The following is a 26347-nucleotide window of genomic DNA, read 5'->3' on the forward strand; positions in this document are numbered from 1 at the left end:
GCAGAGTGTTTGGTACACACAGTGAGGCGAACGAGGAGGAATGCCGCATTTTACACAATCCCAAACTTTACCACATTTAGGAACGATATTCCCGTGAGTTAATCCATTTTCTTTTGAAAAGCTTTACTGCGTAATTCATATGCCCTAATCTGGATTCTTAAGAATTAACCTGAGCTGCGGAAGGATTAGGAAACCAATCATTCCTGCTCCATGACTCAGCTGTTCGAGATTATAATGTAATCTTGCGCAAATAGTGTTCTTCACTGTTTCAGGGAAAGCAGTTGGCGTTATTAGACGCCTACACAGAAAGCCCTGCATGACTCAACCGGCCTAAGGAAGGCTTTTCCATGTTAAATGTTTCTTTTAATTATATTGAAGAGGTCTGTGGTCAGATGTGCATGTCTCTGCAGTTGTAGTCAACCCTGGAACTCCAGACTGTGATTTATTAGAGCACCTTTTTTACTGTATCGTGTATAGTATTCTTGGCATATGAAGTCAGTGAGTTGTATCTATCTGCTTATTCATCTATGCATTGTTGGTGTGGACAAGCAGCACTGATTATCCAGAAAGCATGTTGTTTCATGTAGTTTTCACTTTCAACTGTGCTAAAAAAAAACCCCCCCCAAAAAAACCCTCATACAACTTGTAATGGTTATAATGGGAATTGTATTGATTTTAATGAAAACTGTAATGGTTCCTGTGGGTCTCTTTTCTTCTATGGGTGGCATGTTTTGTCTAGTATACATCATTAAAGTTCAGTAATGGTTTTAATGGTTAGCTGATGGTTTGTAGTAGTATTTGTAGTGGAAACCATTAAAATTTCTGTGATTGTTTCTATTGTCCCCCCCCCCCCCCCCCCAACAGGGTTAAGAGACATTACAGTTGTTTATTTAGAAATATTCATTAAGTGTTTGGCGATAGTGGTGCAAATTTGTTAGTTGGTGGTGTATTTGTGTTATTCCCAATATAAGTTCGTGATTGCTATGCTTATATCACAGGGGGACATTGCAAGCGTAGATAATATGGTGTTTAGTGGTGTATACAAGAATACATTTCAAACATTTTTGATTTGATTATGAGCAGATTTTGCTGTTAGCTTTTTGAAAAAAAAAAAAAAAAAGTGTGAAATCTTCTTTCTCATTCATCATTTTCTAGTGACATTCAATGCCATATTAATGAGAAATCCAGCCTAGAAGTAGTGGAGACAACAAACATTGGGCTCAGTGTTCCAGAATGCAGTGCAGTTATACCGACACAAATAAGACAGATACTTGGCTAGTATGCTAGTTAGCATTAGCAGTCTACAACATGATGTGCATGATGATGCTGATGCCGGAATTATCATGAAAGCTGAAGCTTTGGAAACTGATATGTTTTTAAAAGTAGAGAGTACAAATGAGATGAGAGAGGCGGACAGACTAAAGGATTAAAGCTCTGCTGCATTGCTCTCTTTAGATAACCATGAAGCAAGGCACCTTTATCAGTGGGTAGTCATACAGCATTATGTAGGAAACCGCTAACCAAAGTGAGATGTTGGTAACCTGTGGATGAAAGACGTTTAAACCAGAAAAAGTAAACTCGGAATTTCGTTACAAAAAAAATCTTGGACACCATTGAAGGTCACGCTAATTATAAAGATTTTTTTTCCCCCTTTAAATATCTCAGTTGATAATTGATTCTGACAATTGTCTCCTGAAGTCTGCATAACAGGTGCTGAACTATTCAGTGTGATTTTGTCATCTCAGAATGGTGTTCACAGTTTGCGGCAGGTCAGATGAGGATTCACCAGGAAAGAGCTTACAGCATTGTGTAGTGAAGAATGCAGTGGGCTCAGGCAAGGGTGGAGGAACAACAGCCCTGCTGTAGAACAGAGACTTGTGTGTGGGTGTGTGTGTGAGCGTGTGTGTGTGAGCGCGTGCGTGCATCTGGTAGGCATGACATGAGAATCATAGGGGACTCTGAATCACCAGTCCTCACCATAAAGTCAACTGCATACTTCCCTATATATGTTTTTATTTGAAATTCAGTCTCAAAATCTCATAATGCACAACATGTTAAGCTTTAAGGTGGATGGGCTACAACAGTAGAAGACCCCATCGGGTTTCACTCATATCATCCAACAACAGGAATGCTCACTACTAATGGGAAGTTCGGATCGTTTTACTGACTCGGATCTTTGAACCTCGTTCAGCTAAATGAACTAATCTCTTTTTCAAGTCATTTAGTTCATTTCAGCAAAATATATTTAAAACCCCTCTCTCTCTCTCTCTCTCTCTCTCTCTCTCTCTCTCTCTCTCTCTCTCTGTGTCTCTATCTCTCTGTGAGTGTGTCCAGAAACGAATCACTCTCTTAGACAACTTGTTGCTCGCAAGTCATGGTAAAGACAATTTAGTTTAGCCAGTCTATTTACTGGCGGAAGTGGGAGGAAACCAGAGAACCAAGAAGAAACCCTCACAGACATGGGGACAGCACGAAAAGCTCCACACAGACAGTAATCCAAGCTCAGGATTGAACCAGGGACCCATTGCACTAAAATGCTGCAATTTCTATTTTCAGTTTTTGTCCCATTTTATAATCCTACTATGTATTCTCTAGAGAATCAGAGAGAAATTCTGGTGATTTCTTTGCTATAATGCATTCAGTGCATCACCAGTTGGACTTTTATTGCTGGGAAATCACCAAACTGTTCCATGCGCATGAACACAGTAGAAGAGCTTCTGCTGCAGTTGAGTTTCTTGGCTCATTCCTCCTATAATTCTCATTGCAGGAATTGATAACTCTGAACCCAGATCAAGACTCCAGCCTTTGAGATAAAAATGATTGTTTCATGAGCACTGACATTTTGGCAGATTGAGAAGTAAAGAAGAGAAGGCTGTCTGAATCACTGTCAGTTTGTTTGCACCATCTAGTCAGTATAAAGCCTAGTTTATGAAGAGGAGTGGAGAGGAGGAGTAGACTTTAGTTAGGAGCAAGTTAGAGTTAAAATTACTGGTACACAACCCAAGTGCCCTCCCAGATTTCTGTCAGTTTTCTTCTGTTTACACACCTGATTGGACAGTTGATTTTTAGGAAGCCACCCCTCTTCAATAAATAGTGTTCGCAAGTGGTCTGCCTGGGAATTTCTTTATATATGGTTTGTGTCTGTGTAAATCTTTGATTTAGATTGGTATATAAAAGGTGTTTTTTTTAAAGTATGTCCTTGGATTTTGGGGAAAAGGAAGGAGTTTTATTTGTACCTGTATATTTGGATTACCAGAGATTAAATAGTATAGTACGGGCTTGTCTGAGGTGGATTGAAGAGTTATTGCCCGTGTAAAGGACTGAAAGGGATTTTTCCAACCTGCAGAACTTTCACTTTTGTTTATGCACTGAATTTTCCACTAGGATTTAAAGTCTGTACTAGAAAATAACCAACAGAATAAAATAAGTCATGAAGAGATGGGCTGAGGGAGAAATATTGAGGGGAAGATGGAGAGAAAAAAGGATAGACCGAAAACTACAAGGCTCTGCTCTCCTTTGTGGTGCCGCCCTCTCTTTTCCTGTCCCTCCCACCTTCCCTCTCTCACTCTTTCCTGCTAGGGAAGGGTTGAAAGGCAGCAAGCCAAGGCCAGAGACAGAGTGAGCAAGGCAGACAGACGCTTTGAAACTCCTCCACTACAGAGAGAAGTAGCAGCTACAGCAAGCTTCCACAAACTCTCTTATCTCCACAAGAGCTTTGCTCTGCAACACTTCCCTTTATCAGGTAAAAATGTAACTAGCTTATTATGTATTTTCTTATAAAATAGGAATGCGTTTGAGCTAAACTAAAGTAGTGTGTGTAAGATTGACTTATTTTGCACTTTGCCCTTTCGATGGTGTTTTCCCGTGTAGTAAGAGTTTTCTGGTTTGGTGGGTGTGGTGGGGGAGTGTCTAATTGCTTTAAGGACATGTCTCAGTGTGCCTCAGATGGAGTAAATTGTAAAAGAAGAATGGGGAGAAAATGAAACTCTTTTGCCTTTGTTTTTTTCACAGTCTGCTTTGCTTTATAATGAACAAAATGACACCGTTCAATCTTACTATTTTATTAGTACAACATGCAAACTTTTGTGCGATCCTGAAGTTTGCTCAGGTATTTGTTTAAACTTGCTCATGTAGTTTATTACCCTTATTGACTGTTTTGTCAGTCATTTACACATTTTAGTGTGCCACAACTTACATACATATAAATGATTTTGTAAAGGGGTGGGGCACTGACTGGAAGGGATGGGCAGAGAAGGGAGGTAGTGGAGAATATGGAGTATTTGAACATTCAAATCTTGGTCATGAATTAATCTCGGAAACACAATAGGCCAGTTCACTGAACTTGGATTAAGCCTAGTATTGTATTAAATTGAAATGCAGAGGTGATTCACCATCTGAAGTCTTTTTATCATAATCTTGATTAACCCTAGTCTGGGATGCCAGTTCTGTTTTAATTTCTTTTTAATTTTTTTTGGGGTGGCTTTTAACCAACTGTGTTTTGAGTATGGACAAAATGGTGATGTACATGTCCTCCCCATCACTTCTGAAGCACAATTGTACCCCACTTCACTCTTCTCTTCCCTCATTGCATGTCCTCTCTTCCCCATACAGCTTTACTGCTCTAGTCTTCGTAATCCCCCTCAAGGCCAGCGATGGAGAGTCCGGCTCAGAAACGAACCAGCCGTGGTGGGGCGTCCAACACGTTTTCGCCCACGCGTATGACTCGCCTGCAGGAGAAAGAGGACCTGAGCAACCTGAACGATCGTCTAGCTGTGTACATCGATAAGGTGCGCTCCCTGGAGGTTGAGAATGCCGGCCTGCGACTGCGTATCACAGAGTCTGAGACTGAGATCAGCCGGGAGCTGGGTGGCTTGAAGGCAGCGTACGAGAATGAGCTGGCTGATGCTCGTAAAACTCTCGACTCGGTGGCCAAGGAGAGAGCCAGGTTGCAGCTAGAGCTCAGCAAGATCCGCGAGGACTACAAAGAGCTCAAAGCCAGGTATGAATACATATAACATATAGGCAGGCAGAGGCTTCTAGTGTTCCTAATGCTTGGTTGGATCTAAATCTAAACCAGTCAGATTAGAGTCCTACTATCTATCATTTATCTTGCTGTAAACTCAAAAATCTATATAGCTGCCTGATCATTACCCATCGACCCAACTTTGATTCTCATTTATTTCATAAGTTTATTTAGCAACGAAGTCATGCATGTCTACATGACTTCGTTGTAGACATGCATGAACGAAGCATGCATTCTAATATTCCCCTGGCCTTTGAAGTCTGTAATGTTCATTGTATCTATTATTCCTTCCTCTGTCATTGTGATGTATCCACATTTATGAGCACACAGACTAGTCTCCTACAGTCTCCTTTCAAACATTGAAATATAAATAGGAATTCCCAAAGCAGGAATTCTGTAAACAGACACAGTGCCTCAAGCATTTTACCTGTCCTAATCCTGATTTATACATGCCAGTGTCAATTAGGGATTTTCCACCATTCATGTTTCACACCCACATGATTGCTATATTTCACCCTGTAAGTTTTTATGGAAGTGTTGCGTAGGTAAAGATATACCTGTTAAATCCCCAAGGGGAGATCTGCACATTGTTACTTTACATGCAGGAGCTGCATTCACAGCAAAGCTCCGAGCCGTTTAGTAACACACATTTCAGCACATTCCGGCAGCAGCGTTGTAAGGTGGAAAGGTATGTCGTCTAACTACCTCTGGCAGTGTGGGAATAACGAATAAGTCTCGCCACACCCTGCCACGGCTACCTGAGCGTGTTATTTCGGTTTGTTAATTAACATTGTTTAAATGCTGTTTTATTTGCATTAAATTGCGTTCATCAGGAAGGAATCCAAGCACAGTGTACTAGGGCGGAACAGTAATGTAATAACATTAACACAGTTTAGTTGATTTTTTGCATCTATGCCGAGCCTAGTGAAGCTAGTGTAGACTTTGGTGATCACAGTATGTGACTGGTCTATCAGGATTTAGGAGAGGAACTGGAATATGAGCAGTGTCATTTGCATACTCTGTCATCTCTTCTTGCCTCAGGAATATCTAAATGCTGATATATTTATTTGTTGTGTAAATAGGAAAATGCTGGCTGCTTCTTAAAAAAAAAGTGGTAATACCAACATGGTGCATTTACTGTCGTGGCAACGAGACTAGGTCAGGGCAATACTAGTAGCTCTATAACGACTCCTTCATTGACTGCCAGCATTGTTGCACTATCAGAGTTTGTCTTGCTGTCATTGAAGTCATTGATTAGACTATTTACATTAGAGTGTTATGTAACCTGGGTGTGGCCCAGAAATGTGAGGGCAGAGTATATACATAAAAAATATATTTATAATATACATATTTAGAGACAGATCTGTGCATGGAAAATAATTTCTCTGCGCATAATTTTTTTGCATGGTCAGTGCTCTGTGCTTAGCTCCTGCTTATACAGCAGTGCTATTCTCCTCTGATAAGGTCTTTGTGCTCAGATATGGACACAAGCGGACATAATCCATTTGTTGACCAGAGTAACTGTGACGCTTGTTCCGGTCAGCGTTTCTCACTCATTTATCCCATGATGCTGATTTACGCTCAGCTCCTTCATCTTGTTTCTCACGTTGCCCCAGTAGCTGCTGCTGTTTGGGAGTGTTTGGTTGCCGTGACAATGGAGCAGCCATACCACGGGTGTGTGAGTTGGCGCTGACTGGAATGAGCTGTGACTCATCGGCACTTTTGTGGTTCTGAGGGAAGCAGACAGTCTCAGAAAGAGCTCTCAATACCCTAAACCACTCACCTAAATGAGGAAAGGGACTGTTCTGTGGATTACAGAAAAAAAAAAAGTATGTCAGTAAGGGTGTGTAAATTATGCAATTACGCAATACAACACAATATTTCATACAGTGTTCTAATTGTAAACACATATTTGTGTAGGAGTTTGTTCGTGATTTTATGTTCTTGTTGTGCAAACAACCATAAAATAAAATCTTATACAAATATATATGATTTGTCCCCGAATTACCTGTTAAATCGATGCAACTTCGATGCACTTTTTGTCTTGTAAAAAGACAAATTGAAAATAATCAACTTTGTGTAACCGTGCCTCCCAGATGTGGATTGTTTGTTCTATTCCTTAAATAACGTTTGTACACAAATTATTTTATACATACAATATTGTAGACTGAAAAGTTTAGTCATTGCTGTGTTGAGGACATTTAGAATGGACTCCTATTATGATGTCTGTGTGTTTTTAGGGGTTTTAGGGGATTATAGAATTCAGTTTACTTTGAGAATTAATAATCCGTCTGATTCATCGTGCTTGGTGGGAACCCCCCTAGTGAAATGCTGTCTTTTTTTTAGCTCCCCTCACTGAGATCAATTTACGCTAACTATCTCTGTAGCTCTGGCCTCGTGAAGTGGCACGACATGAACACATGGCCTGAAATAGATGAATGACACATCTCTGTGTGGCCACTGTTACACCTTCCACCTCACCCCGGACATGAGCATTTGCCTTCCCTCATTATTAGCAAACAGTGAGCCTTATGTTATGGTTGAGTGTGTGTGTGTGTGTGTGCACATATGTGTGGAGGGAGAGACAGGTGCTGTTGATGAGTGGGTAGTCAGTCTTAACCTGTGTTAATCAGAATAGGTTCTTTTGTTTCCTGACATGTGCAAACCACTGCTAACCACATGGTAGAAATTTGAAAGGATGGCAGATGTGAGCTTATGATTCATTGGTTAAAATCGGCACTGGCTGACTACAAACAGGCTTACTATATTACTTAGCTGCCAGTAAACGAATAACACAGTTACTTTATTAGCTCGCAAAAACAATGTTCAGTGGGTGATGAATGTGATATCTGATATTCGCTTTCAGATAACAAAAAATATCTCCTCATAAATGAATTTTCTTTCATCTGCCTACTTCTGTTACTTGGTTACTGTGGATATTTTTAGACACCTTTGCATAGCTATGCAGTGATTACATTATACTATTAAAAAATAAATCTAGGCTACAGTAGACATACAGACCAAACCGTAGGTGATGCAGACATGAAACTGGGTCAGTAGGTAGTACTCCATGCCATTACTCAGCCTAATGGTGGCTCTAAAGTATGTTATTTTACCCATAGTGCATGAACCATAGCTCCACCTACTTAGATATTGAGCTAATTTGCATAATATGTGAAACCTATTTTTCGCCAATCTTCACAAAATTGGTGTCAAACTAATGAGCAAAGACTGAACTCCAATAATGATAAAAAATGTTGAGATTTGTAAACAATATGGCCACCACATACCAAGAAATTCTAGTTATTCTTGTTTTTGTGCCTACAAAGGCTTAAACTTCTAGACTGTGTGTAAGAAAGACCGTTTATAGTTCACGTAGACAATTTATAGTTCAGCAAAACAAATGCTGACTCCGGCAGATTTCAAATGTTCACACCCTCATCATCATTTTCTAAGAGTTTTGTGGGTGTGGGGGAGGGTGTGGGCTCACACACCTTTTTGGCACAAAGAGGAAGTTTGCACAGTGTATGGTAGCTTGCAGTTAAAATGGATCCGTCCAGCTACGTGAACAGACAAGTATTTAAGTTCCTGACTCTTTTCCTTACTGCTTTTAATCGCCAACGTCTTTGATACCTTAGGCCATTGTTTAAGGAACAAGTTTCAAAGCTTTTTTTTTTTTTTTGGTCTGGAGGAAAAATTTAATGAGTTTAAAATAGACATGTGCATCATGTTTAGAAGTTTCATTTCATCTGTTTATCAAATTGTCTTCATTATATCATCTGATTTTATGTGCTTATAGGGATATTTCCTCTTTATGAGTCTGAAAGGGTCTGTAATGCGTAGTTATAAGTTAACATGTATTTCTGAACATTGGAATGAAATAGAAGCTCTCCCAGTTTCCAGCAGTTGGCATATCAGTGGGAACATGCATGCAAAATAACACTTATCACATTTTCCTGTTTATGTTGCATCCTGGATAGTCACATATTTTGCTAAATAATGCTGTCCTGTCCTCTCCTACTGTAAATATACTGTGTACAGCAGTCAAATCTAACATTAACTTGTATAAAATATCATATTTGTAATCAAATTAGGACATCATCTATTTTGTTAATATTTATCTGTTCTGGGATACAATTGGAGCACATGTTTATTTATAGGCTTTTATAATGAAACATTCCAAAGAGTGCAGCTTTGAACGCAACTCTGTGGTGCTTAGCTCAGGACTCCGTGGCCTAAAAAGGGCAGAACGATGACTGTAGCTCACTCCCTGTTCACTTCACATGCTTCCCAAACTCTTCTAACTCTAAAGCAGCTTGATCACATGAGGCATGTGGTGAGAACAGGCCGGAGGCTGGGAGGATCTGATTATGAGTATAGCAGTGGATTTGAATAAGGTTGTCTCTATTTTCAGTTCTTTCTTCATGTCTGTCTTTTCTGTTCTGGGTATGTGGTTGCACCCCTGAGTCCAACATCATCATCATGATCTCACCTGAGCTCACCTGTCATAATGTTCTCAGATTGTGCAAGGTGAGACGGGGCCTCTCATAGTCAATCTTGTATGCGCAGACTGGTTGAGTGGTTATACTTCCTTACGAAACCTTCCTGTAGAACAATTCAAGTTCACAACTCATTTCTTTTTGCTGATCTTTGGTTCTTCAGGCTCCACTGAGGTCCACACTGTTCTCAGTCTAGTAGAGCTAAATTCAATCTTGTTCATGAAATGACAATGGAAACCAGATGGAGAAAGGTTGTGCTGGATGATTTTAGAGACTTACAAAGATTTTTTGTGTGGAAGAAGTTGGATAATGAGTGATTCTAGCTGTCCATAGTGCTGGTCTAACTTCCCACTCCATACTGGAATGTTTGTGCAGGCTTTAATCCTGTGTGTGTTGTAGAGTGGATCAGAGTTTCCATGGCTTTTGGGCTTTTTTAAACTATAGCTCGCCAAGCAGCTATGAGTCAGTCACTCAGTATAAATCAGAAAAAGATTTTGTGCAAAAGTACACTCACTCACACGCATTTACTCACATGCATGCGCTTATAAAGAATGGTTCCCATTTAATTGTGGTTGAAATTAGGGAAACTGCAGAATGACTCACTAAGTCTGTTATATAACTTCCATTCACTTTCTTAATCAAAAAAATAAAAGCAGTTTCTTAGGGAAAGATGCATGTTGAGAATTGCACTGAATATGTTATGTTTGCTTTTGTTATACATAAAATGCATTATTTTGCCTAACATTTGACCTCTTCTACCATAACTCTAATAGTCATTGTGGCAAACATTTGAAATTGAGGTATTGAGTTCCTTATGAGTAAGACACTTCTTGTTAATGCACTTTGTGGTCTCAGGTGAGTTGCAGTGGGGATTGTAAAGGGGTCCTGTGGACAAAAGTTAGAGTGACCATGGTTCGTGTGTGAATGGATTCTCACGTGGCCATGCCACGAGGCCTGTACTGTAAGAGGAGGTTCACTTTTCTCCATTTCTAAACACACACACACACACACACACCCCGCCTCCATCCCACTCTAAACTAGAGGCAGCTGTATGTTGACAAGCTCTTTGTTGAGAGGAACTGAGCTGCCGCAGAATCTGCCTGTGTTTATTCTTTTGAAAAGCCAGTCATAAAGTATTTTGGGTTTGTATAGAAAGCCAATGATTCATTATGAAATGATAGAGTATGCTCCACATGAAATGGTCTCTCTATAGTTGGTGGAGTAAAGGAGAGAGTGAGTCACTCTATTCTGGAGCAGCATGCCACTACTAAAGTGCCACGCTGGCTACTTCTGCTGTTAGGATTTGCTGTTAGGATTTTGGCTACTTCTGCTGTTAGGACTTACCGTTACACATTACCACCGGAGCACATTGTAACAGTCTGTGCATTTGCATATATCAACTTGTGCTGTAATGATCATTCATAACCAACAAGTGTACATGATCTCTCACTCCATATTTTTCAGCTTTTGAGGACATGCAAATCAATTTATGCAAAGACTATTTGGCCAACTCTGCTAAGAAGTAAAGGCATTTGTTGGTGCAAGGGGGAAGAATGTGTGTGGTTTTATTGCTGAGATTCAGTTCAACCTTACAGCTACACAAATATTCTGCACTCCAATTGTATGCCAACCACTCTGAATAAATTATTGCATTATTCTTTAACGCCATAATAACTGTTTTACCTTCAATGGCTTAATACTTCAGAGGGCAAAAATCTTCATGCAGAAAGTCTTGGGCGTGTTTCAGATCTAACTTTGCTATCTAAGGGGTGTGTCTGAGGTTAGTGTAAATAACCTCCCGATCTTTTGATAATTGTTTATGCTATCGATGAAGTGCCGTGATGATATGATTTTGGAAATATGCTTTTGGAAAGCTAAGAATTAGAACGATTAAGACTGCACACTCCTCTGTGTTCATCAGATTGTGCATTATCAAGTCGATCTCTAGCATAGTGATAAACAGTCAGTGATGAGTAGCCGAATTTTGCATTCCACCCCATTTCAGGAAGAAAGGTTGTTTTTTTCCAACAAGCATTCCTCAGCCTTGCTTCAAACAGTTTTCTCTAACAGAATTGCACAATTTACTGGAAGAACACAATACAGCTCTAGTATCTTATTACAAAGACTTCCTAAATGTCCTTAATATTTTAACTAATATCGCAGTGTGGATACATTGACATGTTGCTTTTTTTAGAAACCCTTCTGTCTCTGCTTTGCTTGATGTGAGATTATGGACCTTTTTGTTTGATATATTTTCCAGCCTTATCCAAAATTTGGAAACTTTTCTCAATTCCTGTTTCCTGGTGTATATAATAAAGGTCATGCTTTTGGCTTGGGCAGCTGCTCTTTCCAGACTGTTTATATGAATACCTCTTACTTTTTCAACAATATGCCAAAGACCAGATTTCTCTTGGTAAGTATGACTCAGAGTTGTCCTTTGGTGAGAAGGGAAGTGTGTAGATCCGTTGGGAGCAAGCAGGCCCCTTCATTGAGACTTGGCTGTTTATGGAGTGACTCACACATGGCACCACCCAATACTGAAGTGGCTAACACAAGAAAGGATAACTGTACTGCAGTACATTTAGTTCTGTTTGGTTAACGATGGTGTTAATACAGATGTCCGAAATATTGAAGCAATGTAAAATGCTTTCATCAAACACCGAAGCTTCTCTCCAGATATCCAGGAACCTTTGGGAGATAGGTTTAACAAACAAAAGTCCTGAGCATGCTGTTTCTGCTACCTGCATGTGTGGAAAATATTTGTGTGTTAATTAGTAAGAACTTTGACAAGAGCAGAAGTGCAGTGTGTGCATTAAATGCTGGATGAGAGAAAGAATGCATGACCAGAATGCAGAGAATTTGAATATAAGCATGATGTTGTGTGCATGTGCCGGTGTGTCTGTTTGTGTTTCTGCATGTCTGGAGGCCTGTAAGTGTGTGTGGTGTGTCTGTGTAGCATGTGTCTGACTGTGTGACGGCGTGTGTGTGCATGTGTGTGGGACCGTAACTGGGAATTCTGTTGTTTTCATAAAGGATTAGTGTTTGCCATAACATGACTTGTCTAGTCCACTGCCTGACTTTTTTTCTGGATTAGCTGGAATTATTCTAATTCACCCACAGCATCTCAGGGGATTTTAAGATATTTAGGTTCTTGGGTTTCTATTGGGGTTCTACTTGGAACCCTTTGTGATAGGGGTCCCCTCCAGAGAAACAAACACTTTAACCTTTTTCCTAAGAGTGTGTAATGAATAGCTAGTGTTTTGAGGTATTGTGGGAAGTGTGTATGTGCTTGCAGTGCTTTGGCTCTAGTTGGTTAAAGAGTATTTTAGTCCATAGCAGCAGTAATGGTTGGGGAAAGCCTATTCCCAATGTCCTTGAAGACACCATAGTCAGGATTTCCACCTTCAGTGGTCAGCCGAGTCCCTGCTGGCATGAGCACCCAACAGGAAAGTTTCAGGAATGCTTTTATTGTGAGTGCCATTTAATTACACAAGTGAATAAAGATAGTAATGACACAGGGTCACATTCCTGTTTCTCACATGTGCTCTCTCACTCTCACTCACTCCCACACTCACACTTTCATTCTCACACACTCTCACTCTCTCACACACTCATACTCTCACTCACTCTCTCTCTCTCTCTCTCTCTCTTGCTCTCTCCCTCTCAGAGAATATCTGTTTGTTTCTCTCTGTTTGCTTTCATTATGCCCTGTGATGTTTACTTTGGGATAATAAATGCACATAGCATGTTCTTCCAGCCACGTTTTTTTTTATTATTATTATTATTTTATTTTAAATGTACAAGCTAATAATTACCTTTCTGTGCATATTGGCTTGGTAATACCAAGCCCGATATTAAATTCCCATTTAATAATGTATGATGATTTTCTTCTGCTTTTTCACCAAGCCCAATCTTATCCTAACCTTTTTTTTTCTTCTTTTTTTTTTTATTCAAACGTGAGATTTGTTTGCTGTTCCACATTCTGTCTCCACTTCTGTATTATTATCTCCTTCCATATACAGCCTTTGTTTAGTATTTTGTATACACATTTTAGGAAAGAATGATCCTGGGCTGGTGATAGCGTGTGTAATATAAACTCCAAGCCAAACTTGGTCCTCATGTGTCCTGCTGGGGACCTCATTTAACAGTAGCAAAAACACAGAGATGGAGAGGTATTTACATAGCAACAGGGCGTTTTAATATATTCTACTCTGGAATTAGGAAATGGCTTTACAAGCAGCTTTTTTGAGACAATAGGTGGACGTGTTCCTGGAGATGCTTAGAACTAAACAGACCAAAATAAGGATTACATTGTTGCAGTGATGTGGTATGAGAACTTGGCAGATATATGTTGGCAGAAGAATAATACATTGATGCACTATTTATTGATTGTTTAAAAATAAAGCTGAAATATAGATTGGTAAAATGGAATGTGTTAAACACAAGCAATTGATTAATATTATTGCTAAAATCATGTATCGGCCACCAATAACCAAGTCTATAAACCAGTAAGGCATTTGATTAATCTATTGCGTGCACTCTTTCAGCTATCTGAATCTCACAAAATTCTACACCAAATTTGTTTCTACAAATTACCGCATTTGTACTAAAGATACACACAAAATACTTAAGCTCGTATCTCATAGATTATTCAGCTAAACTTCTTTTCACACTTAACATTTATGCAAGAACTAATTATGAAATGACATCATGTAATTAAGAGGTTTTTTGTGCAAATTTTAAACAGCCTGGTGGCTGAATTTCAGTTTTAAGAAACTAAACATTAAACCTGAAGCTTGTATGCAGCAAGTTAGTTGCTAAAAGGCACTGAGTAACATGTTCACACACAAAAAAGAGTGCAGATATCCTCCATAAGCCTCTGGTCTTAGCCAAAACTGTAGTTCCTTAGTTTCATAAAGCTGCTCTTTATCATCACAAAAGTTGCCATTGGTGAAATCTTTCATTATAGTCATTGTTTCAAAAACATACAGCTTGGTTTAATGAGAACAAAACTTAAATCTGTCAGCAGGGGAACATTGTGGTCTGGTGACTCAGTCATCAGTCATACTTTCCTTACTGCATCTGGATGCAAATATTTTATTTAAAAAAAATTTTTTTTTTAGACCACCAAAAGAAACTTTCAGCCTGCAGTGCATGCTTCCAAATGCAGTCCAGTTTCCTAACAGTGCTTGTTCAAAATATTTGCCAAAATATCCGCAATATGCTGTAGGCAACCAACTCCACATAACATCCTGGTTTATTTTTTATGAAATCTATTTTTATGTTCAGATTGCAAGGAAAAAATCTATCCACACTCATGGACCAGGCACCTACACTGAGCAGCTATCTGTGCTGCTATAGAAGTGGAATGGCTGTCCTGTGGAGAATGCAGTGTAGCTATTACAGTGGTGATTTTCAGGTGAAAAATCAGGTGATTTACTGATGACAAATAGAAGAGCTCTGAGGCTTTTATTTGTCATTAGGAAATCACCCAGCACCTCCCTATTATCCCATGTAGAAATGTATAATATTCAAAGAGAACTATAGATTCTGCACATTGAGTTGATTCTAAAGGCTTCTTTAGTGTAACACTGCTGGTTAAGTGTGTTGTCTGAGGGTATAGTACTTACAGAGTCGGGTGGTGTGATGCGAAGGAAGGGGTGTGACTGAATGGGGTTTTACAAGTTATGGAACAAGTTAAAAGCAATCATTTACTTGTGTAACTAATTTGCTGCTTTTTGGAATCTACTCTTGAACATGATGGATGAGCCACAATGAAATGAAGCACTTTAAGGGCTTGATTGGAGTATGTTTGTATGTTGCTAACATGATTAGTTTGTCCTTCATTTAGTGTCTTTGGAAATGGACAGAGAGGCTACAAAGGCAGGGAGATGAAGGATCGTGTTCTGGAAATCATTTCAGTTCAGCTGGTTATTATTAGTGACACTGGGGCCTAATCATTTGGGGGCTGTAATGTTTCATCCCAGCATCACACTGGCTCTGGTTCTTTCCCTAATTCAATCCCACACTGGCATTAAACTGCCCTCCTCCAGTCAGCCATTCTTTTACTGATCTGTTTACTAGGCTGGTTTGCCTCTGTTATGGGTTGCATTTTTGCTGTGTTGGTGTTTATCCAATGTTAAATGAATAGCCGTGCAGTAAAGCCCATATGGTGTAGAGTTTGAGTTGGCTGTTGAAGTTATATTATTCTGGTAAAGGCAGTTAAGGTCATCTTTTATAGGTTTTAAAGGATTCAGACTCATTACCCAAGTTAACCTTCAGAAATGCCTCAAAAACTGGTAGGTTTGCAGATTATTTTTTTAAAGAAAAATAAGCAGTTACATATGTGCTTTGACGCACGTAAATAATGGGGTCTATCAGAACGACAAATTTGAATGCTCATACCTTCAGAGTCAGCTGAAATGCCAGGTTTCTAGAGCAGTTGCCAGCTATCCACTGTCATTTGTGATATTTTTATACATGTAATAAGCCCACTGAGATCCACTGAGGGTTCATTTATAAGTAGAGCCATATAAAAAAAACTCAGTGTAACCGAAGCAGAATAAAATAGACAAAAATGTATATGAACAAAAGGAAATAAAATACTACAATTAACTTTGGAATAAAATATGATTTATCATAATATATCAATCAACAGAATTATCAAATCAATTATTAAATCAATGCTCAACGGAAATAACACCAACAGAAAGAGTAGTTTACATTTTACTGTATTTTACACAGTTGAAAAATCCAAGTGCTACCGCAGTACAATACTTGCATTACTTAAGGCATTGTTTTGTTCTAGTGCTAATATCATAACCCTTTGTGTTGTCTTGCTCATTTGTGTCTGTAGGAACAGTAAGAAAGAGGCTGATCTGGAGTCAGCTCTAGCCAGGCTAAAGGATCTGGAAGCTCTCCTGAACTCCAAGGATGCTTCTCTTACCACAGCCCTGGGAGAAAAGAGGTCTCTGGAGAGTGAAGTCAGGGATTTGAAGGCTCAGTTGGCTAAGGTAGTATACTGCATGCTGTTTTATTTATAAAATGCCAGGTTTCTATTTCTGAGGCTCATTTTGGGGTAGTCCAGATGCATCAGTTCATAAATGTGATGTGATATCTGTGGTTGAGTCAAAGTCATTCTTCTTAACTTAAGAATGCATGTAAAACAAGTATTTTACGAAATGACACAATCACACAGGACTAATAGAATGCATCACATTGATGTCTCATCCCTCATGGTTCATCATGATGCTATTCCCCCTCCCCTTAAAATTATCAAGGTTTGAAAACCTCATTTGTGTGTATTTGTAGTTGGAAGGTAGTCTGAATGATGCTAAGAAGCAGCTGCAGGATGAGATGCTGAGGAGGGTGGATGCAGAGAACCGCATCCAGACTCTGAAAGAGGAGCTGGAGTTCCAGAAGAACATCTATGCTGAGGTCAGTGCTGTATAATCATTAATACTCCTAACGAACTGCTCTGCTGGGCTTTACCAAGTGTGAGAAAACGCTTTTCTACATGCTGTATAAGCTAACACGGGTATACAGACAATGGAGCGCTACTGAAGAGAGCACCCAATCATGATTCATGTACAGAATAATAATAATACCTTAGAGGGTTGTGCACTATTATGATTCCTAATATGAGGCCTTTGCAGGAGCTGCGCGAGTCAAAGCGTAGGCATGAGTCACGTGTGGTGGAGATTGACGGTGGTAGACAGATGGATTTCGAGAGCAAGCTGGCTGAGGCTCTGGCTGAACTCCGTGGACAGCATGAGGAGCAGCTCCGCATCTACAAGGAGGAGATCGAGAAGACCTACAGTACCAGGGTAGCATAACCTGGCTGTGGTTATTATTACATTATGAGCCATGCTACACTTACTCACTGTGTTCTTCTTCAGTTGTGTTAAATGCAGACACAGCCTGAAATCTGTCCCATGAACTTGATGAAACTTGATTCTTCCTCTAGCTGGAGAATGCGCGCCAGTCCGCGGATAGAAACAGTCACCTGGTCGGAGCAAGTCAGGAGGAGCTGCAGCAGACACGTGTGAGGCTGGAGAGCATGTCTTCTCAGCTATCCCAGCTCCAGAAACAGGTGAGCAATAACTACAGATTAGCAATAAAAAGTACAAGGTAAAGCGCTTTAGAGTTCATGTCCCCTTATTAGATATGACTGTTCCAGTGAAGTACATTATATGAGGATAATTATTCCACACCTCTGTTTGTTCATCCAAATGCTATTGGGCCTTTAGGTTTATGAAAAATTCACACTTCAAAATAGAATAAAATCCAAATTGGCCAAGCATTGCAAACATCTGAATTTAATGGTATATATATTTACAAAATACAAAAACATAATAGTATACAAAATACAAAATGTTTTTGGTTGATTAGACCATCTTCAGTGTATGGGGGGGGATCCCACAAACCATAATAAGTCCAAAGGCATCATCATTTGACTGTTTAGCATGATTGACGAAATTCAACAGGACACAATTAGTCCAATTAACCAACAATATGGTACTGCAATCCATACCATACTCAATGAGATGCGCATATAGTACAGTATGAATGTGCTGATGCATAAATCAAAAACAGCCCAAATGAAATGAATTATTCAATCCATAATGCCCTGTTATATACTATCTGACTGTAATGAGTTTCACATTCTTGATTTAGATAACTGTTCTTATCTTTTGGTTCTATAGAGTTGTCTTATCTGATTGTGTAAGCTCTTTGTACTTGTTACAACTTGCCCAGAATGTCCCCCATGATTCACATGTGTATATTTAACTGTGTGTATATTTATTTATTTATTTATTTATGTATTTATTTGCATATTCTGTACTTTCTATAGTAATGAAAGAGGAGGAGATGTGTGTGTGTGTGTATGTTTGAATCACTGCTGTTCTCCCTGTGTTGGCAGTGTTTTTCCAAGTGGTCAGTAGAATAGTTGTTTTTTTGTTTTTGTTTTTGTTTTTGTTTTGCAATGTGAGGAAGCGTTTTATTAAGGTTTCTCCTTATTAAGTCAGTCTAGAGTACTTGAACACTCTCTGAAGATCAATAGCACCACCAACTGGAGGGTAAAAATTCACACACAATGGTCATTCAGCATTTTTTAAACTAGGTTTAGGGGCAAGAGCACTGAGATCTCACCCTGTCACTGTGCAGGCATAACTGTGATGCAGTTGTGAATGCAGAAGTTACAGCTTTTCTTAAATGCTGTTCTTCCGACACATCTGCTAGTTGTAATGAATATAAAAATGACGTACCTTACAATATGATATAATGCTAAGTGTATGCTATATTCTTAATTGTATATGATTTATACCTACATGTATTTGTTGTATATGTTAGCTGATTGCGCGGGAGGCTAAGGTGCGTGAGCTGGAGGAGGCTCTGTCTCGCGAGAGAGATCTTATGCGCCGACGGTTGGAGGAGAAGGAGAAGGAAATGGCGGACTTGCACCAGCGCATGCAGCAGCAGCTGGACGAATACCAGGGGCTGCTGGACATCAAGCTGGCCCTGGACATGGAGATCAGTGCTTACCGGAAAATGCTGGAAGGAGAAGAGGAGAGGTAAGTAATAAATGATTGATGTGTTGGACATGCTCATGTCCATGTCCTGCAGCTCAGCTCAGCTTTTACAATGTGGTGGGTCAGGTAATCCTTTACTAATCACACTGTCTCGCTCTAGACTGCGTCTCTCTCCCAGTCCTCCTCCTGGTCGTGTGATATCAGTCACTCGTACCTCAGGCTCTGGCACACACACTCAGACCCGCTTGGCTCAGAGCAGCAGCACTCGCACTTCATCTGGTAGCACTAAGAAACGGCGTCTCAATGACACGGACAGTGAGGCCTCCAGCGTGACTGGTGGGACAGTGACACGTACTCGCATTTCCCAGCAGGCCTCAGCCAGTGGCCGGATCACTGTGGACGAGGTGGACCTGGAGGGCAAATATGTTCGTCTCAGCAACAAATCTGACCAGGTAAGAGGACAATGACATCACAACAAACTGCTGGGTAAGTGCCATAGGAATAGGACATGATGATGTTTAAAATAAGACTATAATCTGTAATTATAGTCCTGTTAAAAATTCAGGATGTGATAATCATACAATTATTTTCAGGTTATCATTTTATAAGCCTGTAAGGTTTCCAAGCCTTTTAAATGGGTTATGATCGAGCACAGAAGCCATTAATTATTATCTGATAAATACGGCATTTATGATATGTACTTTTAGTAGACATGGCATATTCTCTACTTTTCACTTGGTTTATTATAAATGTAATCAAGCATATTACATGGGGATCTGCCACACTTAGAAATAGCTTATTCATCTTTTTATTGTCATAGTATACTTTCATACTACTATATCATCATATATGATCTGTTCTGTCATTAGTTCAGGATTTTTGTCTCCCTGTTCTCAGGACCAGTCTCTGGGCCACTGGCAGGTGAAGAGGCAGGTGGGCTCCGGTACTCCCATCATCTACAAGTTCCCACCTAAATTCACCCTCAAAGCGGGACAGACTGTTACAGTGAGTTAACTACATACTATACAATGGTAATGAATTCTCAGAGGTGTCACCAAGTCACCAAGTATAAACTTTGAGTCTAAAGTATTATAAACTGGGTTCCAAGTCAGAATCAAAGTTGAATCTCAGTTTTTGGGCTTTGTATTTTTCTTTTTTTATTCGACATTTTTTTGAAAAACAGCAATAAAGAAAAAAACTTGAACTGTATACTGTATATAGCCATTTTTCTACATTTCTTCTTGGTAAATTCCTCAGTAAGCTTATTCAGATGTGAGTTAATAATTGAGTGCAGGTACAATAACCGTCACCACTTCTAGTTTGTGTCTGTGTGAAGTTACTGATCTTTTCTTATCAGTACATGATTGTTTGTCTGATAAGGCCATGATTCCATGGAAATGGACTATTGAACCTAAACAAATTGGTGGAGTAAAGCATACTCTTTACTGAGTTTAATTAGGAAATAATTGGAAAAGTAACAGACAATTTGTCAATTTACTATAACTTTTACTACATATCACTATTTTACAAATTGTATTACTGTATTCTCGATGTTTGTCTGCATAGTTAGTCATGTGTGCACTTGTATTTCACTCACTGAAATTCTATCATATGCTAAACAAGTTTGTTTCTGACATTTTGTTATTAACATGTATAACAATGTATTCCTTTATATACACACATGCACCAAAAGTATGTGGACATCTGACTTGTCACACCTTCCCCAAACTTAATGCTGTAGCATTACAATTTCCCTTCACTAAGAGGCCCAAACCAAATCCAGCATGACAATTCCCCTGTGCACAAAATTAGCTCCATAAAAACATGCTTTGCCAAGGTTGGAGTGGAAGAGTTTGCTGCACAGAGCCTTGAGCTCGACCCCACTGAACACCTTTGGGATGAAGTGGAATACTGACTGTGCGTCAGGCCTCTGCACCCAACATCAGTGCTTGACCTCATTAATGCTCTTATGGCTGAATGGACACACATCCCCACAGCCACGCTCCAAAATTTAGCCTTCCCAGAAGAGTGGAGGATATTACAACAGCGAAGGAGGGCTCCAACTCCATATTAATACCCATAGATATAGATTGGGATGTTCAACAACAAAGTGTCTATGATTTATGTTGTACATACTTTGAGCCTGATGTAATCTGACCATAAACTACTCAAGTGAACTGAACTCACACTGTCTCTGTTTGTCTCTGGGTTTATAGATCTGGGCTGCAGGAGTCGGTGGGACCCACAATCCTCCCTCCGACTTGGTGTGGAAGAGTCAGAACTCCTGGGGAAGTGGAGATCTCTTCCAGACTACTCTGATTAGCTCCACTGGAGAGGTGAGGCATGAACCAATTCTTCCTGACATCATATACGCAAGACATTTTCCAAAATGGATTTAGCTCATGTACTTCTCTTTCTAGGAGATGGCAATGCGGAAAGTGACACGCACACTGTTCCAGGAAGAAGATGATGAGGAAATGGTATGTAATGCTTTACATCAGCATATTTCTTTCCTTCAGTCCTAAACCTCTGACAAACAAATGGAGCCCTTAGTTGTATTTAGATATAACAGTGGGTCATGATGTATATGAAGTCATTGCTTATGAGAAACATCCTTATGCCTTTACCATAATTATCATGAACAACTTTAAAAAGTCTTTGTTTTTCTCTTGGTTGTGTATGTTGTGTAGGCCGCTCACAGTACATGTGGAGATGGAGAGTATAACCTGCGTAGCCGCACGGTGATCTGTGGCTCATGTGGACAACCGTCAGACAGGAATGCTGGCAGCTGTGTCTCGGCGAGCTCTGGAGTCTCCAGCGCCTCTCGCTCTTTCACCAGTGGAGGAGGAGGACTCCCTGAGGGCCTGGTCTCCCACTCCCATTTTATTATGGGCAACGACAAACCCAGACAGGTACAGAATGAATAGTACACTCACAGAGTGCATATCACAATTAATTAAAGCAGTAAATGGAAAAAGTAAATTCATAAATAATTAAATATGATAATATTTATTCGTATTATGGTTTAGAGATTTATAGCAGTTTTTAAGAACTGATTAAAAAAAATTGGGATTAAAAAATTATTATTATTTTGGTAATAGGTTTTTTCCTGTATGTATGTATGTATGTTTTCAAAAGCCAATTATCAAAAGCACATTTTTATATTAGTAAAAGCACATTTTCCCCTCCAATACAATTTAAAATCAATTCTTAAAACTTCCTGAACTGATGCATATTTAAAAACTGTGATAAATATTGGTTGAAAATTTTTCATAAAGAATGTAAATATTGTGTTTGCACTTATTTTATATTATTATTTAGTTTAAATTGTGACAAGTCCATATGTTTTATTCAACCACTGATATGTTTGCTGTTAAGTGTGTTAATTATCATCTTTTAACGATTAATAGATGATAGAGGCTCAATCCTTTCTTTGTGCTTTGTTTATCTTTACTACTGTAATAATATATTTTAAACATTTGTATCCTGGTATTTGAATTAAACATTTTAATTGTTTATTTGAAACTGGTCAGGCATTTTAAACCCCAAAACATCATTTTGGCCATTATACTATAGTAGTTTTTTACTATAGTAGTAAAATTCCTCTCCTCCCTCTCTCCACAGGGAGGTCCTAAACCGGAAAACTGCTCCATCATGTAGACCCAGGAACAACCATAATGTCTACCCAGTTCAGAAAGATCAGTTATTTGTGCAAACTGGGAGACTCAATTTCTTTTTCTAACTTGGTCATCTATATATTTTTTTATTTTTCATACTTTATATACTTGATTCTTATTTTGTATGTAATAATCTGCAGGGTAGATGAAAAGCTTTTGTCTGGCAGACTGTTTGCATGCCGCTTGGGTTGCTATATAGGGTTTGTGTATATAGTACTGTATACTCGTCTTTGCATGTGAGCTAGGTAGCTGCTTTCCTATAGAGATGTTCAGGGAGAGAGGTAGGCACATCCCTTCACACTTATCCAAAGAACAGGATCCGTCTTCAGCTGTCTTATAAAATGCTGTCACAACACAACACGCACATCTTAGTACTCCTGTCAGCAAGTTTACTTCCATAGGGTCAGGAGTGTCTTTGACTGTACTGTACTGTAAAGCTATTCTTTGCATATATTTTTTTTTCAACTTTTAGCAAATGATTTCATAATTCAGATATCCTAGGAAAAGTATTAAACACTAAGTCATGTTGGAAATCAAATTTGTGAATGCAGGAAGCACAGTCTTAAAGGGAAGATTAACAGGACCATGTCACTTTATTTAAGAATCTATTTTGTGCCTTTACATGAATGTAGTGTTTGTGTCTCAGTAGCACCGTGTGCCAGTGTTCCTATTCTCAGCCTCTTACAAAAGGCAATGGGTAGTGTTGGAATCAGAGACAAATATATGATAACTGTTAGTTCCTTTTCTAAGTTGTCATACTAAACATAACACGTGCATACTTTATATGAGCTTTTGAGTATTGAACGTCTATGCAATTGTTTGTTGATAGCAATTGTAGATAATACATTTAGGTACAAGGTAGCGAAGAATATAATACAATTTGAAATTATTTTCTAAGATGTAACATTTATTGTTTGTAACCTAAGAAGACATGGAGCACAAGAATGTGTGTAAGTAATTGGTACAAGTCACTTTGTGTACATTAGAGAGCTGAATTTTGCATTGAAAGCCAACGCATAGGGGATTTAAAACAAGACAAGTCCTGCCCTAGTTTGATATTTCGTATCTTCATGAGGACAGTTAAATTTTTAATTGAATTGAAATGTATAAAAAGTCTTTATGGGTGTAGAATATTTTGTATCCTCAGGCTGGACAGCTGAAAGTGTTGACTTTGTTGTTGTTGTCACTCCTCTCTCGAAGCAGCTATTACTTAAATGACAGGTGTCCACTCCTCCGCCTCCAAGTAGCCCTCACTTATCAGATTTGGTCTTTGGTCATGGAAAACAATCCTAACTTGCATGTAAGCTGACACACACGAAGCTGTATGAATTCATGGAGACCTGCATATGCCGTGTGTGTTCATTTGGAGAGCTGCAAGGGACATGACTCTATTCTAAGATAGCCCAAGAACTTGTCTGTATCTCAGAAGGTGGTGGACTGGACATCACTAGCTTACATAAATAGCGGAATTTCCCTCCTCATGTTATTGTGCTCAAGTGCTAGTGCTAGAATGCTGTGGGTTTTGGTCAGGCAGTGCAGCAGTTTCATTTTTTTCTTTCTTTTCTTTTTTTTCACTTTTACAAATGGAATTGAGACCAATTGAAATTTCTACTGTTGAAATTACAAATATATATATTTACTGATAGTTGAATAATTAATGCATGACCAACAATCATTAATGTTAATATGTATTTAAAATATATGGGGTGGGGTGTGGCAATTTAAAAAATAATCTTCATGGTAAGAAAAAACTTCCCCCATTCTCCCACCATCATGACCTTGAAAATATAGTATTCTGTAATTGGCAACAACTGTTGTTTTTTCTTTTTCAACTTTTCTGCTTTGTGACTTTTTGATTAATCATTCTGTTCTACACATTAGTTGATTACTGATGTAGAATGTGTACACAAACAGTGCCTTGAATTCTTTCATTAAAAAAAATAATACTATTTCGAACTCCTTGGATTTGTTCTCTAATGCTCTATAGCATTTCTTTGCATGTGCCATGTGCCTAAGACTTTTGCACAGTTCTCTCTCTCTCTATCCCTATAGATAGATAGATATATGGATAGATAGAAATATATGATGTATATATAGATATAAATATAAAAACAAAAGCAGTGCTATAGCTGCCCTGTTATCACCTACATTCATGGTGAATAAGAGTAGTGTGTGTGCTTCTTGTGTGGGTGTTAGGCTGAAACTTGCTGAGGAAAGGTTTTGTTGTACATATTTCAATTAACAAACATTTACCCAAAAAGTGCTGAACCTCAGGCCAGGAATGTTGTTGAATCTCAAATCACATTTTTAAATCATGTAGATGACGGTGTAGGACCTAGGAAGCCATTTAGGAATTGGCTCAACTGTGAAGATGAGGACTGTGCTAAAAATTAGCATCAAGAAAACATGGTGGTAAATAGATAAAAGCACATCTGTAACAACATGAAACCAGTTTTTAGATTTATCTCTGCTTTCTTCATGTTCTCTGTTAGGAGTGAAGCCAGAGTCTACCAGGTTGCAGTGTTGTGCTTCTGCAAGAGCTTATTGAAACCAGGTCACTTTACCCATATTATGCACTTTATTTGTACATCAGTGTTACTGTCTATACACTTTGTAAAGTTAGAGTGGCCTCTGTATCTGTATGTTCATTTGTGGCATCAATGTTTGTGTTAATCTGACACTTGTATGTTAGATGTCCAGAGCACCAGTCACACCAAGATAAATTCAAATACATGTCTGTTTATCTCTGATCACATAGCATATAGTTCTGATTCTGAGATCACTGTAACTTGTGTTTAGGAGCTTACACATTCTCATCATCACTCTTCCTGAGAGTAACCTGAGATAGGTTCTGGACCGAGTCTCACTATCTGTCTCAAGTGGATGATCTCTGACTCAGATATGAGGAAAAACTCTCATACATACTCCATTTTTGTGATTGTAATGGTGATTGTCAGCATTCTGAATTTTTGCACATATTTCTTAAACTTTTAATAAATCACAAAGCTAATCAGGTAAGGCCATCAGCTACTAAACAAAATGACAATTGTCTCAAATCGTCTTTTCACCATCAGTGTAGCAAACCCTGGAAGTAGAGCTACATTAGCCAAGAGATTTTCTCTGCTTAGACCAAACATGACGTATATCAGCATAACCAGAATTTCATGTTTATACTGTTATAACAACTTTCAAGTAGTTGAATGGCAGAGTAGGCAAAAGCTAAATGTGTAAATGCTACCAGCAGCACAGAGGAGACCCAGACCTTCTGTAATATGATTAGACAACAACTGGGGCAAATTGAAATGTAATGGTTATTAATCACCAAATGCAATACATTAACGCATGCAGAGGGAAGATGCTTATAGGTTTCTGGAAACTAAGTCATTCATCTTGTGCCTAAACTTGCTCATAGCCATGATATTCACTGTTGTGTGAAATGTGCGAAATTGTTTTAGCTATAAAAGAGGACTGCAGATGTGTTCCTGCATTGTGCAACATTGGAGTGGTGAGTGGAACAAACAGGTAAATTTAAAAAAAAAAAAAAAAAAAAAAAAAAAAGAACTAGCTGGAGGAAGATTTTGTCTTTATCACCAACTTCTATATAAGCACTGTGTG

General features: G+C 38.9%; 1 protein-coding gene across 3 annotated transcripts; it reads left to right on the plus strand.

Annotated features, from left to right (window-relative positions):
- Nucleotides 1–24686, plus strand: lmna (lamin A). 3 transcript variants are annotated; one of them, XM_053629226.1, is made up of 14 exons: nt 1–93; nt 3580–3742; nt 4612–4999; nt 16379–16535; nt 16834–16959; nt 17178–17348; nt 17489–17614; nt 18877–19097; nt 19216–19507; nt 19953–20060; nt 21272–21391; nt 21476–21535; nt 21746–21967; nt 22680–24686. In XM_053629226.1, exons 3-14 carry the CDS (start codon nt 4653–4655, stop codon nt 22713–22715), a joined length of 1986 nt encoding a protein of 661 aa, XP_053485201.1. In that variant the 5' UTR covers nt 1–93; nt 3580–3742; nt 4612–4652; the 3' UTR covers nt 22716–24686. The 3 variants fall into 3 exon arrangements, with proteins under 3 accessions (XP_053485201.1, XP_053485215.1, XP_053485208.1); XM_053629240.1 differs by lacking the exon at nt 3580–3742 and having other exon boundaries at nt 35–93; XM_053629233.1 differs by lacking the exon at nt 1–93 and having other exon boundaries at nt 2744–3742.
- The last annotated feature ends 1661 nt before the right edge of the window (nt 24687–26347 follow it).

This window comes from Ictalurus furcatus, chromosome 1, assembly GCF_023375685.1.
Source record: "Ictalurus furcatus strain D&B chromosome 1, Billie_1.0, whole genome shotgun sequence".
Lineage (NCBI taxonomy): Eukaryota > Metazoa > Chordata > Actinopteri > Siluriformes > Ictaluridae > Ictalurus > Ictalurus furcatus.